Source organism: Parasteatoda tepidariorum, chromosome 8 (assembly GCF_982258835.1).
Source record: "Parasteatoda tepidariorum strain Cologne lab strain chromosome 8, Ptep-v5.0, whole genome shotgun sequence".
In the NCBI taxonomy this organism is placed as follows: Eukaryota; Metazoa; Arthropoda; class Arachnida; order Araneae; family Theridiidae; genus Parasteatoda; species Parasteatoda tepidariorum.
In genome coordinates this window covers 25142000-25157674 of record NC_141762.1, presented here as the reverse complement: position 1 = coordinate 25157674, position 15675 = coordinate 25142000, and the positions used below count along the sequence as shown (strand labels likewise).

Genomic DNA, 15675 nt, shown 5'->3' with positions numbered 1-15675 from the left:
TTCGAGACCACAATATATTATTAAAACTCTCATTTGAGTTTTGAGTTTTTCCGTGAAGATACTTAGCAAGCAATTCAGGTTTTGCCAAATCCTGATACACATGTTTTATCTTCGATAAAACATCTGGGGGCAAACTGCTCTTATGTTTATATTCCCCACCTGAGAGTTCCGCTTTTATATACCCACACCACGTATTCTCATCTTGTGGGCAAAGGCCATGATTAGGGTTTTTATCCGTTGAAAATTTATGGAAAAATGTTGCCCATACAGCTTGCTTCATGGATTGCAAATCATTCGTATTGTTGCGAATTGCTAAACCATAATATAATTGAAGCCTATCAATTTCCTTTTCCGTCAGTCGACCGCGTCCTCCTATAGATTTATTGTCGTCCAATTTCTGACCCTTTAGTTTTTGTTTCAATGCACGCAGCCTTGTGCCCATTCTTTTTTCTACGTGACCAATACACTCTATTTTGTCAACAGTCATATCTACATATGGTTTAGCTTCGCACACTGCTTTGTAAGCCCTTGAATCACCATCACCAAGAAATTTAACGTAACGAAGGTTATGTAACGCTTCAGATCTCTTAAATATTGCAACAGCACCGTGTGTTTCCATGGCCCCACTATTGCCATGAAAGTTTGCCCGACAGTTGAAATCGTGCTTTAGTTTATTTTTACATTTACAAAACCTAGACAATATTTCTATATCAAGCACTTTGCCTGTATCAACACTTGTTGCAACAACCGCACCATTCATTGACACATGTCCTCGTCTTTGCCAGGTACCATCGATTGCTACAGGAATGTCAATTGAATTGTTTGCAGTTTCAGCTTCTCTTGCTGCATCATTCATGCTCTTCAATGCAACATTTTGAATTGCAGATCCTAATTCACTTACAGCTTCATCAAATCTGTGTGGTGGAGCAGGCAAGTTCATAATTCCACAAAACATTTGAGCAGCTGTTTTTCCCTTACCAATGCTTCTCATGGCATATGTCAATCTAGTGTTCACTTCGTAAATTTTAGTTTCTTTGTTGTTGAACATTTTGGTAGCAACTTCAGTATTTGAAAAAGATGTTTGAAAGTCACACTTTTCACAATATAAGGAAAGTTCAGAAGCAAGCCCTTGAACTTGCCTTAGAAACTTAAATTTTATACTCTTGTTTTTACATGCTGAGCATAGAACTGAATTATGTAAACAATTTGACAATAAATGTAGATTTATAACTTCATTTGTGGAATCATCATTTAAAAAGGGTTCAAACTTGCAAAAATTACTGTCTAGTTTTGTTTTTGATGCAGATTGATTCAAATCAACCTCTGTGGATGAACAAGCCACTGGATTTTTAGAATGAATTCCATATGCTTTACGTTTTTTGAAAATTTTCACTCGGCTTCGTGGCATGTTTATTAAAAAAATAAGTTAAAATGACTATAATAAAATAGTTGCACAAAATTCTTCTGAAACTTTGCAGAAAACAGATGCAAATTTCACATAAAATCAAATTCTAAAGTTTGTAAACACACGCAATCAATCGAATAAAAAGCTGATTTCGCTTCAAATCTTTTAATAGTTGCTGTTGCCATACAAAACTAAATATAAAAACTAAATTCTATTAAAGTTAAAAGCTAATCTAAATTTATATACATGTCAACAAGAACAATCCATAGTTTAGTTTCGGTTTGGGTGGGCGTGGCATTGAGCAAAAAATGTTTGTTTACAATTTTCAAAATTTTTTTTAAAATACTTCTAATTTAGACAGATTAAAAATTTAAACGTCATTTTTTGCAGAAAGAATTCAATTTTCATATAATGCAAAGAAAAAAAATGCACTTTTTAGTCGATTTGCGTGCACCTAATTTCAATAGTAAAAAGAGATTTATAAAAAAAAATTGTGATCTCCGAAAGGCGATCGCAGGTTACCCATTGGCAAAATGGTTGTTATCTAATTTTTTTACCCTCTTTATTTGTGTGATATTCAACTGAATTAATATTGAAAACGATCCAGTTTAAACGGTAGGTTAGAATTTCTGATTCTTAATTAAATCAATAAAAACAAAATTATCGTTCAATGATGAAATTTTCTTTTATTCACAACTCAAGAAGTATTTATGGAGATCTCTCTGGTTCCATATCTCAAAAATAAACTCACCAACTTAATGCATAGCAAATTTAGAAGTGAAAAAAAAAGAATTTTCAAAAGTTATCAAACAGAAGCGGTCGCCATAGCAGCGCATGCAATAACGACGCATGCGCAATGTTTACTATTACTCTTGAACACAGTTGAAAAGTGTGATGAAGTCCAAATAAGGTGAGCACTCCATCAAACCCAAAACAACACTCATTTTGCCAATGGGTTAAAAATATAAAAATAATTTTGTAAAAAGCTGGTCAAGTCATCCATATTTCTCTTCCAATCTGCATAACATCATTTATCATCATATTACATGAAAGTGTCGAATGTCCCTATTCTTGATGCAATGGTTAAATCTGCAAGACACCGAATAAACAAATCAGGGGTGATTGCATTCCGGGCTTTTCGGATCATCCTTCCAAGTCCAGGATAAAGGAAATTAGGAGGAATGTAATTTTTCCATAAATTTCGCGGCCTTCCGCGTACCTCAAGACCATAGTTTCGCTGACTTCCACGAATCAAAACTGAAGTTAGAATTAAGAGTTTCTCAATCTAAATATTAAATTTTAAAACTTTTGCTAAATCGCGTTAGCGAGACGGTTTCATATATGATTCTTCTGCCAATTTGATGTTTTTTTTTCTTTTTTTTTTTCTTTTTTTGATTTGTCGGATTTTTCGGATTTGTCGGATTTGTCGGATTTTGCATATTGAAACACCGTCGGAATTAGCTAACACCGCCATTTATATTCATGCGATTTAAAAACCGTACATCGCGATTCGTATTCACTTAATTTGAAAATCCAATACCGCAATTTGTATTTAAGCGGTTTTAAAATCAATATCGTGATTCGTATTCACATAAGATTAAAATCGTTCTAATTCGTATTCACGCGCACGTAATATCAAGCATCGATTTTTGTACTTATTCGTTATTTAAAAGTCACACATTGCGATTCATATTCAGGCGATCTAAAAATCCTGCATCGTGATTTGTGTCTACCCGATTTAAAAGTCCAATATCGTGATTTTTATTTCCGCATTCTTAAAATTCAACATCGCGTTTTTATTATCCGGTATCCGATACTTAGAGTCACTATCACCTCTGACAAATATTTTTTCGTATAGGGGTATTGATATGCAATTTATGATCCCCGATAACAGAGATTTTATTTGATAGGTGAATTGGCATGTAGGATTCCAATAAGTCATATTTATTCATATTTTTTCATATTTCATTCTTTCTGATAACGGATATCATTTCCTAGTAGTAGGTTTATTCATGCATATTGCATGAAGCCCATTAACAGATATTTTGTTTTCTGGTAGGTATATTTGTACACTGTCTGACCTTGATATTCGAGATTATTTGTGCATTGGTACACACTGTATGACCCCAACTACGGACACCATTTTCTTCAAGGTGCACTAAAGGGACAATTGTTCGTTAATATCATTTTAGTCGCTCGAAACAATATGTATATGAATTTTAAACTTCACTGCACCATTAAATACGGCGCTTGAAACGCGTAATAGTCAAGTTACTGATCAAGTTCAGCCTTCAGAAAACGAACTCGATATGAACTCTCAATCGTTGAAAGTAATATATGCTTAGAATATCTTGCGTACAAGCTTTTACTTTGTTAGGTTACGGGATAGATGCGATTGGATCATGGTAGACCAAGTCTTCGTCTATCCTCACATCTATGTAATGTCCATTATTGTTTTCCGCTATCTAGAAGCGGGAAATCGTATGTTCAATTGTTGAAAGTAATTCATGCTTGGAAGATCTTACGTAGATGCTTATCATGCTTTTACTATTGTTAGGTTACGGGATAGATGCGATTGGATCATGGTAGACCAAGTCTTCGTCTATCCTCACATCTATGTAATGTCCATTATTGTTTTCCGCCATCTAGAAGCGGGAAATCGTATGTTCAATCGTTGAAAGTAATATATGCTTAGAATATCTTGCGTACAAGCTTTTACTTTGTTAGGTTACGGGATAGATGCGATTGGATCATGGTAGACCAAGTCTTCGTCTATCCTCACATCTATGTAATGTCCATTATTGTTTTCCGAAATCTAGAAGCGGGAAATCGTATGTTCAATTGTTGAAAGTAATTCATGCTTGGAAGATCTTACGTAGATGCTTATCATGCTTTTACTATTGTTAGGTTACGGGATAGATGCGATTGGATCATGGTAGACCAAGTCTTCGTCTATCCTCACATCTATGTAATGTCCATTATTGTTTTCCGCCATCTAGAAGCGGGAAATCGTATGTTCAATTGTTGAAAGTAATTCATGCTTGGAAGATCTTACGTAGATGCTTATCATGCTTTTACTATTGTTAGGTTACGGGATAGATGCGATTGGATCATGGTAGACCAAGTCTTCGTCTATCCTCACATCTATGTAATGTCCATTATTGTTTTCCGCCATCTAGAAGCGGGAAATCGTATGTTCAATTGTTGAAAGTAATTCATGCTTGGAAGATCTTACGTAGATGCTTATCATGCTTTTACTATTGTTAGGTTACGGGATAGATGCGATTGGATCATGGTAGACCAAGTCTTCGTCTATCCTCACATCTATGTAATGTCCATTATTGTTTTCCGCCATCTAGAAGCGGGAAATCGTATGTTCAATTGTTGAAAGTAATTCATGTTTGGAAGATCTTACGTAGATGCTTATCATGCTTTTACTATTGTTAGGTTACGGGATAGATGCGATTGGATCATGGTAGACCAAGTCTTCGTCTATCCTCACATCTATGTAATGTCCATTATTGTTTTCCGCCATCTAGAAGCGGGAAATCGTATGTTCAATTGTTGAAAGTAATTCATGCTTGGAAGATCTTACGTAGATGCTTATCATGCTTTTACTATTGTTAGGTTACGGGATAGATGCCATTGGATCATGGTAGACCAAGTCTTCGTCTATCCTCACATCTATGTAATGTCCATTATTGTTTTCCGCCATCTAGAAGCGGGAAATCGTATGTTCAATTGTTGAAAGTAATTCATGTTTGGAAGATCTTACGTAGATGCTTCTCATGCTTTTACTATTGTTAGGTTACGGGATAGATGCGATTGGATCATGGTAGACCAAGTCTTCGTCTATCCTCACATCTATGTAATGTCCATTATTGTTTTCCGCCATCTAGAAGCGGGAAATCGTATGTTCAATTGTTGAAAGTAATTCATGCTTGGAAGATCTTACGTAGATGCTTATCATGCTTTTACTATTGTTAGGTTACGGGATAGATGCGATTGGATCATGGTAGACCAAGTCTTCGTCTATCCTCACATCTATGTAATGTCCATTATTGTTTTCCGCCATCTAGAAGCGGGAAATCGTATGTTCAATTGTTGAAAGTAATTCATGCTTGGAAGATCTTACGTAGATGCTTATCATGCTTTTACTATTGTTAGGTTACGGGATAGATGCGATTGGATCATGGTAGACCAAGTCTTCGTCTATCCTCACATCTATGTAATGTCCATTATTGTTTTCCGCCATCTAGAAGCGGGAAATCGTATGTTCAATTGTTGAAAGTAATTCATACTTGGAAGATCTTACGTAGATGCTTATCATGCTTTTACTATTGTTAGGTTACGGGATAGATGCGATTGGATCATGGTAGACCAAGTCTTCGTCTATCCTCACATCTATGTAATGTCCATTATTGTTTTCCGCCATCTAGAAGCGGGAAATCGTATGTTCAATCGTTGAAAGTAATTCATGCTTAGAAGATCTTACATAGATGCTTATCATGCTTTTACTATTAGGTTACGGGATGGATGCGATTGGATCATGGTAGACCAAGTCTTCGTCTATCCTCACATCTATGTAATGTCCATTATTGTTTTCCGCCATCTAGAAGCGTGAAATCGTATGTTCAATCGTTGAAAGTAATTCATGCTTGGAAGATCTTACATAGATGCTTATCATGCTTTTACTATTGTTAGGTTACGGGATAGATGCGATTGCATCATGGTAGACCAAGTCTTCGTCTATCCTCACATGTATGTAATGTCCATTATTGTTTTCCGCCATCTAGAAACGTGAAATCGTATGTTCAATCGTTGAAAGTAATTCATGGTTGGAAGATCTTACGTAGATGCTTATCATGCTTTTACTATTGTTAGGTTACGGGATAGATGCGATTGGATCATGGTAGACCAAGTCTTCGTCTATCCTCACATCTATGTAATGTCCATTTTTGTTTTCCGCCTTCTAGAAGCGTTAAATCGTATGTTCAATCGTTGAAAGTAATTCATGGTTGGAAGATCTTACGTAGATGCTTATCATGCTTTTACTATTGTTAGGTTACGGGATAGATGCGATTGGATCATGGTAGACCAAGTCTTCGTCTATCCTCACATCTATGTAATGTCCATTATTGTTTTCCGCCATCTAGAAACGTGAAATCGTATGTTCAATCGTTGAAAGTAATTCATGCTTAGAAGATCTTACATAGATGCTTATCATGCTTTTACTATTAGGTTACGGGATGGATGCGATTGGATCATGGTAGACCAAGTCTTCGTCTATCCTCACATCTATGTAATGTCCATTATTGTTTTCCGCCATCTAGAAGAGTGAAATCGTATGTTCAATCGTTGAAAGTAATTCATGCTTGGAAGATCTTACATAGATGCTTATCATGCTTTTACTATTGTTAGGTTACGGGATAGATGCGATTGGATCATGGTAGACCAAGTCTTCGTCTATCCTCACATCTATGTAATGTCCATTATTGTTTTCCGCCATCTAGAAGCGGGAAATCGTATGTTCAATTGTTGAAAGTAATTCATGCTTGGAAGATCTTACGTAGATGCTTATCATGCTTTTACTATTGTTAGGTTACGGGATAGATGCGATTGGATCATGGTAGACCAAGTCTTCGTCTATCCTCACATCTATGTAATGTCCATTATCGTTTTCCGCCATCTAGAAGCGGGAAATCGTATGTTCAATTGTTGAAAGTAATTCATGCTTGGAAGATCTTACGTAGATGCTTATCATGCTTTTACTATTGTTAGGTTACGGGATAGATGCCATTGGATCATGGTAGACCAAGTCTTCGTCTATCCTCACATCTATGTAATGTCCATTATTGTTTTCCGCCATCTAGAAGCGGGAAATCGTATGTTCAATTGTTGAAAGTAATTCATGTTTGGAAGATCTTACGTAGATGCTTCTCATGCTTTTACTATTGTTAGGTTACGGGATAGATGCGATTGGATCATGGTAGACCAAGTCTTCGTCTATCCTCACATCTATGTAATGTCCATTATTGTTTTCCGCCATCTAGAAGCGGGAAATCGTATGTTCAATTGTTGAAAGTAATTCATGCTTGGAAGATCTTACGTAGATGCTTATCATGCTTTTACTATTGTTAGGTTACGGGATAGATGCGATTGGATCATGGTAGACCAAGTCTTCGTCTATCCTCACATCTATGTAATGTCCATTATTGTTTTCCGCCATCTAGAAGCGGGAAATCGTATGTTCAATTGTTGAAAGTAATTCATGCTTGGAAGATCTTACGTAGATGCTTATCATGCTTTTACTATTGTTAGGTTACGGGATAGATGCGATTGGATCATGGTAGACCAAGTCTTCGTCTATCCTCACATCTATGTAATGTCCATTATTGTTTTCCGCCATCTAGAAGCGGGAAATCGTATGTTCAATTGTTGAAAGTAATTCATACTTGGAAGATCTTACGTAGATGCTTATCATGCTTTTACTATTGTTAGGTTACGGGATAGATGCGATTGGATCATGGTAGACCAAGTCTTCGTCTATCCTCACATCTATGTAATGTCCATTATTGTTTTCCGCCATCTAGAAGCGGGAAATCGTATGTTCAATCGTTGAAAGTAATTCATGCTTAGAAGATCTTACATAGATGCTTATCATGCTTTTACTATTAGGTTACGGGATGGATGCGATTGGATCATGGTAGACCAAGTCTTCGTCTATCCTCACATCTATGTAATGTCCATTATTGTTTTCCGCCATCTAGAAGCGTGAAATCGTATGTTCAATCGTTGAAAGTAATTCATGCTTGGAAGATCTTACATAGATGCTTATCATGCTTTTACTATTGTTAGGTTACGGGATAGATGCGATTGCATCATGGTAGACCAAGTCTTCGTCTATCCTCACATGTATGTAATGTCCATTATTGTTTTCCGCCATCTAGAAACGTGAAATCGTATGTTCAATCGTTGAAAGTAATTCATGGTTGGAAGATCTTACGTAGATGCTTATCATGCTTTTACTATTGTTAGGTTACGGGATAGATGCGATTGGATCATGGTAGACCAAGTCTTCGTCTATCCTCACATCTATGTAATGTCCATTTTTGTTTTCCGCCTTCTAGAAGCGTTAAATCGTATGTTCAATCGTTGAAAGTAATTCATGGTTGGAAGATCTTACGTAGATGCTTATCATGCTTTTACTATTGTTAGGTTACGGGATAGATGCGATTGGATCATGGTAGACCAAGTCTTCGTCTATCCTCACATCTATGTAATGTCCATTATTGTTTTCCGCCATCTAGAAACGTGAAATCGTATGTTCAATCGTTGAAAGTAATTCATGCTTAGAAGATCTTACATAGATGCTTATCATGCTTTTACTATTAGGTTACGGGATGGATGCGATTGGATCATGGTAGACCAAGTCTTCGTCTATCCTCACATCTATGTAATGTCCATTATTGTTTTCCGCCATCTAGAAGAGTGAAATCGTATGTTCAATCGTTGAAAGTAATTCATGCTTGGAAGATCTTACATAGATGCTTATCATGCTTTTACTATTGTTAGGTTACGGGATAGATGCGATTGGATCATGGTAGACCAAGTCTTCGTCTATCCTCACATGTATGTAATGTCCATTATTGTTTTCCGCCATCTAGAAGCATGAAATCGTATGTTCAATCGTTGAAAGTAATTCATGCTTGGAAGATCTTACGTAGATGCTTATCATGCTTTTACTATTGTTAGTTTACGGGATAGATGCGATTGGATCATGGTAGACAGTGTCTTCGTCTATCCTTACATCTATGTAATGTCCATTATTGTTTTCCGTCATCTAGAATCGTGAAATCGTATGTTCAATCGTTGAAAGTAATTTATGCTTGGAAGATCTTACGTAGATGCTTATCATGCTTTTACTATTGTTAGGTTACGGGATAGATGCGATTGGATCATGGTAGACCAAGTCTTCGTCTATCCTCACATCTATGTAATGTCCATTAGTGTTTTCCGCCATCTAGAAGCGTGAAATCGTATGTTCAATCGTTGAAAGTAATTCATGCTTGGAAGATCTGACGTAGATGCTTATCACGCTTTTACTATTGTTAGGTTACGGTAGAGAAGCGATTGGATCATGGTAGACCAAGTCTTCGTCGATCCTCACATCTATGTAATGTCCAGTATTGCTTTCCGCCATCTAGAAGCTTGAAATCGTATGTTCAATCGTTGAAAGTTATTCATGCTTGGAAGATCTTACATAGATGCTTATCATGCTTTTACTATTGTTAGTTTACGGGATAGATGCGATTGGATCATGGTAGACCAAGTCTTCGTCTATCCTCACATCTATGTAATGTCCATTATTGTTTTCCGCCATCTAGAAGCGGGAAATCGTATGTTCAATCGTTGAAAGTAAAATGTGCTGGAAGACTTTACACACATGCTTCTGCTATTGTTAAGTTCTGAGATAGATGTGATTAGAGCCTTCTTTAATCCTCACAACCAAACGAGCAAGAATTCAAAGTAGTAGCTCTAGGGGACCAAGCAGTAGAGAAATGATTGCTGATGATCGCCATCTAGTAATGACTATGGAAGCCGTTTATTTCTGGATAAAACTGTAATTAATTAATTTTCATTGAATTTTGCATGCATACTTTGTGAAACGGGCTGCTTGTAAATAGAAGTTTTAATTATGGGCGCTATGTGAATTGAATTTTCTTCCAAAATTAACAAGTTTGAGAGATACGAAAAATGCTCCTATGATGCGACATATTTTTTTAAAAAATAATACTCGTTTAATTCAATTGATTCAATAAAATATTAACTTATTCTTACCTTTCTCCTTGTTTTTTCGGCAATGATTGGTGCAAAATATCTCCATGTTTTCCTGTCCGCTGCAAGCCCGTGAAGAAGAACTATAGGTGTTAAGTGAGGGTTACTACCTTCAGTGGATTCATACAAGTCATAAGCTATGTTAATAGGAACGTAGCTAAAAAAAAACGAATGAACAAATAAATAAAAAAGAAAGAAGGAAAAAAAACGAAATGAGAGATTTGGGTGACGCAATATGGAAGTACAAGAAAGCTCAATTTTTTCCCTTTAAGAAGCTTTTCCCTCTTGATCAAACTTAAATGTCGAATGGGTGGAGAGAAATATATATTTGTCCTTATTTAACTTTCACAAATTAACAGATGGTTGATATTTACTTTATCCAACAACATGTAAGATATGTGACTCTAATCACAATTTGAGATATAAGGCACATAAAATTTTAAGCTCTCAATTAATTTTTTCCCTGATAAAATTATCCCTTTACATTTCTGCAATGAGCATTTTTCGAGAGGTAGTTTAACATTATGCATATGTCTTAGTTCATATTTTTGATAAAATATCTCTGTTTTTACATAATTTACGTTAAATCGTTTTACATTAGTTTAATTTGCTTAGTGCCATTAGTTGAAGTTAAATGTAAAAAAAATATTCAAAAATAGACAAATCTGTTATTTTGAACTATGCACTCAAAACCAGAAATTGCATAATTTTATTGCTTTACATTTGTGAAAGGAAAATCTATAAGAGTTCCAAATACTATCAAGCATTATTTCTCTTAAATTAATAAAGCAACCCCTCCCATTATATTCTCTAACATTCAAAAGCTTTATATACTATATATATATATATATATATATATATATATATATATATATATATATATATATATTGCTCATTCTAATGTTTCTAGGAGCATCTATTTAAATACCACTTTTAATGAAATGAACAGCATTAAAAGAATGTAGAAATATTTATTTATCCAAAATACAAATCGATAAACTCTTTCAAAATTTGATAAAAAAACAATGGCTACGCAACTAAAGTAATAAAACTTTATACAAAATCATTGAATTAATCGTATATTTTTGTGGATATATTTACTAAACATTTTCTTTGTTAATTTATATAATTTTCCCATGTGCAAATCCATTTCGGGTAAACCCGTTGGCAAAACTATTTACTAAATAATTTCTTTGTTAATTTGTATAATTTTTCCATGTGCAAATTCATTTCGGTCAAATCCGTGGTCAAAATTATTTACTAAAAAATTCCTTTATTAAAAAATTTCCTTTGTTAATTTATATAGTTTTTCCATGTGCAAATCCATTTCGGGTAAATCCGTGTTAAAATTATCTACTATAATTTTTTTTTCTTTGATAATTTATATAATTTTTCCATGTGCAAATCCATTTTGGGCAAATCCGTGGCCAAAATTATTTCCAAAACAGGCAATTTATGATACTCTTTTTTATTTTATATTTTTTCTGACATAAATATTTATTTTCTAAAATTATTTATGGTCAACTTTTTAAATTATCCAGTATAATATTACCTTGCGCACATCCATTTTGGGCCCATCCTTGGTAACTAACAAATCAATGCACAGCATAACAAATCACTTCAGTAATGCAGTAAGAATGGCACTTTAAATTCCTCTAGTTACACTCACTTTGCGCTTTTGTTTTCATATTTTGTAATCTGGCAATCTTGTTGCGAAAATATTTTTAAATCATTCTTGAAAAATTTCCCGTTCATGTAAGTACATCTGATTTCGCTACTCGCGTTATAGATTTTGTTTTATACTGTTTTTTCTCTTTTCTTTTATTTTATTTTCTGTTTTTACGTGTTATTTTTACTTATTGTGTTCTATTTTATTTGTTGTAGTTTTTATAAAAAAAAATTTTTTGAGTGCTCCTTACGCTATTGTTTTAATATATTTTACTTTGGGTATATTGATACAATATCAGAAAGCACTCTTTGTTTGCGGATATAATCGTGTGGGCTGATGAAAAGATTATATCTTTTATTTTCCGGTTTTTTTTTAAATAATTTCATCCTGTTTTTTTTTTTAATTTTTTTTTAATCAGTTGTTTGTTATTTTTTTCATCATTATTCCCCCCCCCCCTTTATTTCATATTTCTGTAATTTTCCTTTGTTTTATCTTCAATTTGAACTATATATATATATATATATATATATATATATATATATATATATATATATATAAACTGCTGTTTGTAGAAAATGCAACACCATGAAGGAATCATCAGAATCAAATGAAATTCGCAGCAAATGTCAATTATAGGATATTATGCAAATTAATAAAGTTTCAGAGCCATCGCGCGTGCGTGGCGCGCTCAGCGCCCTCTGAATTGATGCTGAAAGCGTATAAATAAAGTGCTGTAGCGGGACGTTGAAAATAGTCTATGATTATTTGTTAGTGGCAAACGTTTAGTGAGACCTGAGTATGCCTCCACGACGGAGGAATAAGAAATTCAAGCAACTTACGGAGTTTGAACGAGGGAGGATAATCGGCCTTCGAGAAGGAGGATTTTCCTATCGCGCAATAGCAGCTCGTATGCAGCGGAACAGTTCCACAGTGACGCGAGTTTGGAAGCAGTGGACCGACGAGCACCGAACAACTCGAAAAACAGGCACTGGACGACAGAAGGTGACGTCAGAGCGCGATGATCGACACCTGCTCCGCATGGCGGTGAATGATCGCACAGCTTCCTCCAGGCAGCTGGCAGCACATTGGTCTACTGCTACAGGTGTACAATTGTCGGCTTCGTCAATTCGTCGTCGTCTGCTGCGCCGTGGATTGCGTGCAAGGGTGCCATTATACAGGATTCCCCTCACGGCGGATCATCGACGGCTGCGTCGGCAGTGGGCTCTTGAGCACAGAGACTGGCGAGCTGATTGGCACCAAGTTGTCTTTTCAGATGAATCACGCTTCAATTTGTGGACCCATGATGGCCGTGTTCGTGTTAGACGTTATGCCGGTCAACGCTGCCTTCCTGAGTGTATTATTGAACGACATAGTGGTCGAACACCCGGAGTTATGGTCTGGGGTGCGATTTCGTATCATGGACGATCCAATTTGATACGAATTGAGGGTAATCTCAATAGCAACAGATACGTCCGTGAAGTGCTACAGCCCGAAGTCGTTCCTTTCCTTCAAGGCATCCCTGGAGCTATCTTTCAGCAGGATAATGCACGCCCACATGTTGCGCGGACTGTTAGAGACTTCTGTTCAGCACAACGCATGCAACTTCTTCCTTGGCCTGCTTATTCGCCGGATATGTCGCCTATTGAGCACGTGTGGGATATGGTTGGTCGGCGTCTCACTCGTGATCCGCGTCCTGCAGTTTCCAAAGACGAACTTTGGTTGCGCATACAAGCGATATGGAATTCTCTTCCTCAAGCAGATATTCAGCATCTGTTTGACTCCATGCCACGTCGTATAGCAGCACTTATTGCAGCGCGTGGTGGCTGCACCAAATACTGATTTCGGACGCTTAATTTGTTTCTTTTGTTTTGAAAATTTCATCATTTATTTGTATCAGTACAAGTCGTTTCTGCATTAAATTTCATTTGATTCTGATTATTCTTTCATGGTGTTGCATTTTCTACAAACAGCAGTTTATATATATATATATATATATATATATATATATATATATATATATATATATATATATATATATATATATATATATATATATATGTGTGTGTGTGTGTGTGTGTGTGTGTGTGTATATATATATAATACATATATAAATTTAGTCTAAAATACTAAAATATAATTAATTCTGTTATTAAACCATAATATTATTTAAATTATTACATTTGTTATTCACTCAAGGCATAATTTCAGTTTGACAGGTGGGTGGTACCTTCTTAATTTTGATACATGAACTATTTCTGTATTTTCTTTATTATGAACATATTTTTTATTATTTTATAATTGACATCGGAAATGTTTTCAAAATTTATGTATGGAGCAGATCAGAAGAAGCTGGGGTAAGTTTTCTAGTATTGGGGTATTTAAAATCTTCGTTCATTACAGTATAATTAGGGGAAAATTCAATATGAATGAATTTGGCATTAAAATATATTTTATTTTTCTCAACATATTGTTTTGTTCTTTAAACAGCAATTTTTCTATTGGTGGATAAATTTCTTCTGATAAAGGATGGTTAAATGGGACAGTGAAAAACACTAAATTAACTGGTGGAAATTTAGTTACAGAATGTGGAGTTAAATTATATATTCTTCAGTTATCTCTTTTAATAACTAAGGCCAATGAATTTTTTTAGAAGAAGCATTAATTTTACATTTTAAACGCTAATTTTTAAAAATGGGAAGAAGTAAGTGCTGCATTTTATCACTCAAGACAATTTTAGGAGTTTGAATTTGAAAAATTTGGTGCAAAAAATAAACATAAGTTTCTATAGTTATTGATTTAGATGCAAAAGTTGCAATATCTTTTAAGTGAATGAAACAAATTTCGCACACAATTATAAAATTTTTTTACCCAAAGATTTATCTAATCAAAATTTATTTTTTAACAATTATTTATTACATTTCACTATTTTATTTTATATTAGTAAAGAAAAGTTTGAAGTGTAAGATATACACGACAATTTCTTGCATCATTTTAAAGGTTGTAATTTTGCATGGAAAAATACAATAAATAGGAAATCGGTCGAGTAAGTCTTGTGAAATAAAAGTTTAAATGTTTGACATTTTTAATCATGTATATTTAATCATAATATAATCATGAGCAAATTTTGATAACTTATAATCATTATTATAATACCGATTACTTATTGTAAACATAAATCTTGATGACGTGTTATAGTTTTTTGTTGTGATTACAAGTTATAATAACAGCTTCTAATAAGAAAATATGATTATTAACTATCGTGATTACTTGTAATCTTTAATACAGGCAATTGATTACAAAAAATTATTAGCTTTTATAAATTACTTCTGAAATTGAAAAATAGATCGGCTTCAAGTTTTTCCTGTAGTAATTATATAACGCAAATATTATATAATAGGTGCAATTAACAGTGGTCATTTTAAACTTTAGTCAGAACAATTAGTTAAAATTAATGAATTTAGTTACATTATTATTCAAAAATTTACAGAATGAATGATGGATAATGATTAAATTTGCATATGAACAATTATTTGGAACAAATTTAGTATGATTAAATTTAGTAATGTCTGAAATTCCATTTCTTAGAGATAGGTAAACAAACTTTATTTGATAAATTAATAATGCTATGTATGAGACACTTGTGTGTTGTATGCTTGTATATAAGATAACTTTCAATGCTGGTGCATAATTCTAAGGTTAAGCTTAATGATGTGTTGCCCTAATATCAGAGATTTTTTTAACAACTATTGATAAGAATAAGTAC

At 34.3% G+C, this 15675-nt stretch overlaps 1 protein-coding gene across 6 annotated transcripts in view; it reads right to left on the bottom strand.

Moving 5' to 3' along the window:
• LOC107450713 (uncharacterized) overlaps window positions 1-15675 on the bottom strand; it is an 89828-nt gene that overhangs the window by 60781 nt on the left and 13372 nt on the right. For all 6 annotated transcript variants that reach the window (XM_087150019.1, XM_087150018.1, XM_043040697.3 and 3 more), the window contains one exon: window positions 10247-10400. In XM_087150019.1, coding sequence (XP_087006145.1) covers window positions 10247-10400 — 154 coding nt within the window. The remainder of the gene's footprint in view (window positions 1-10246; window positions 10401-15675) is intronic.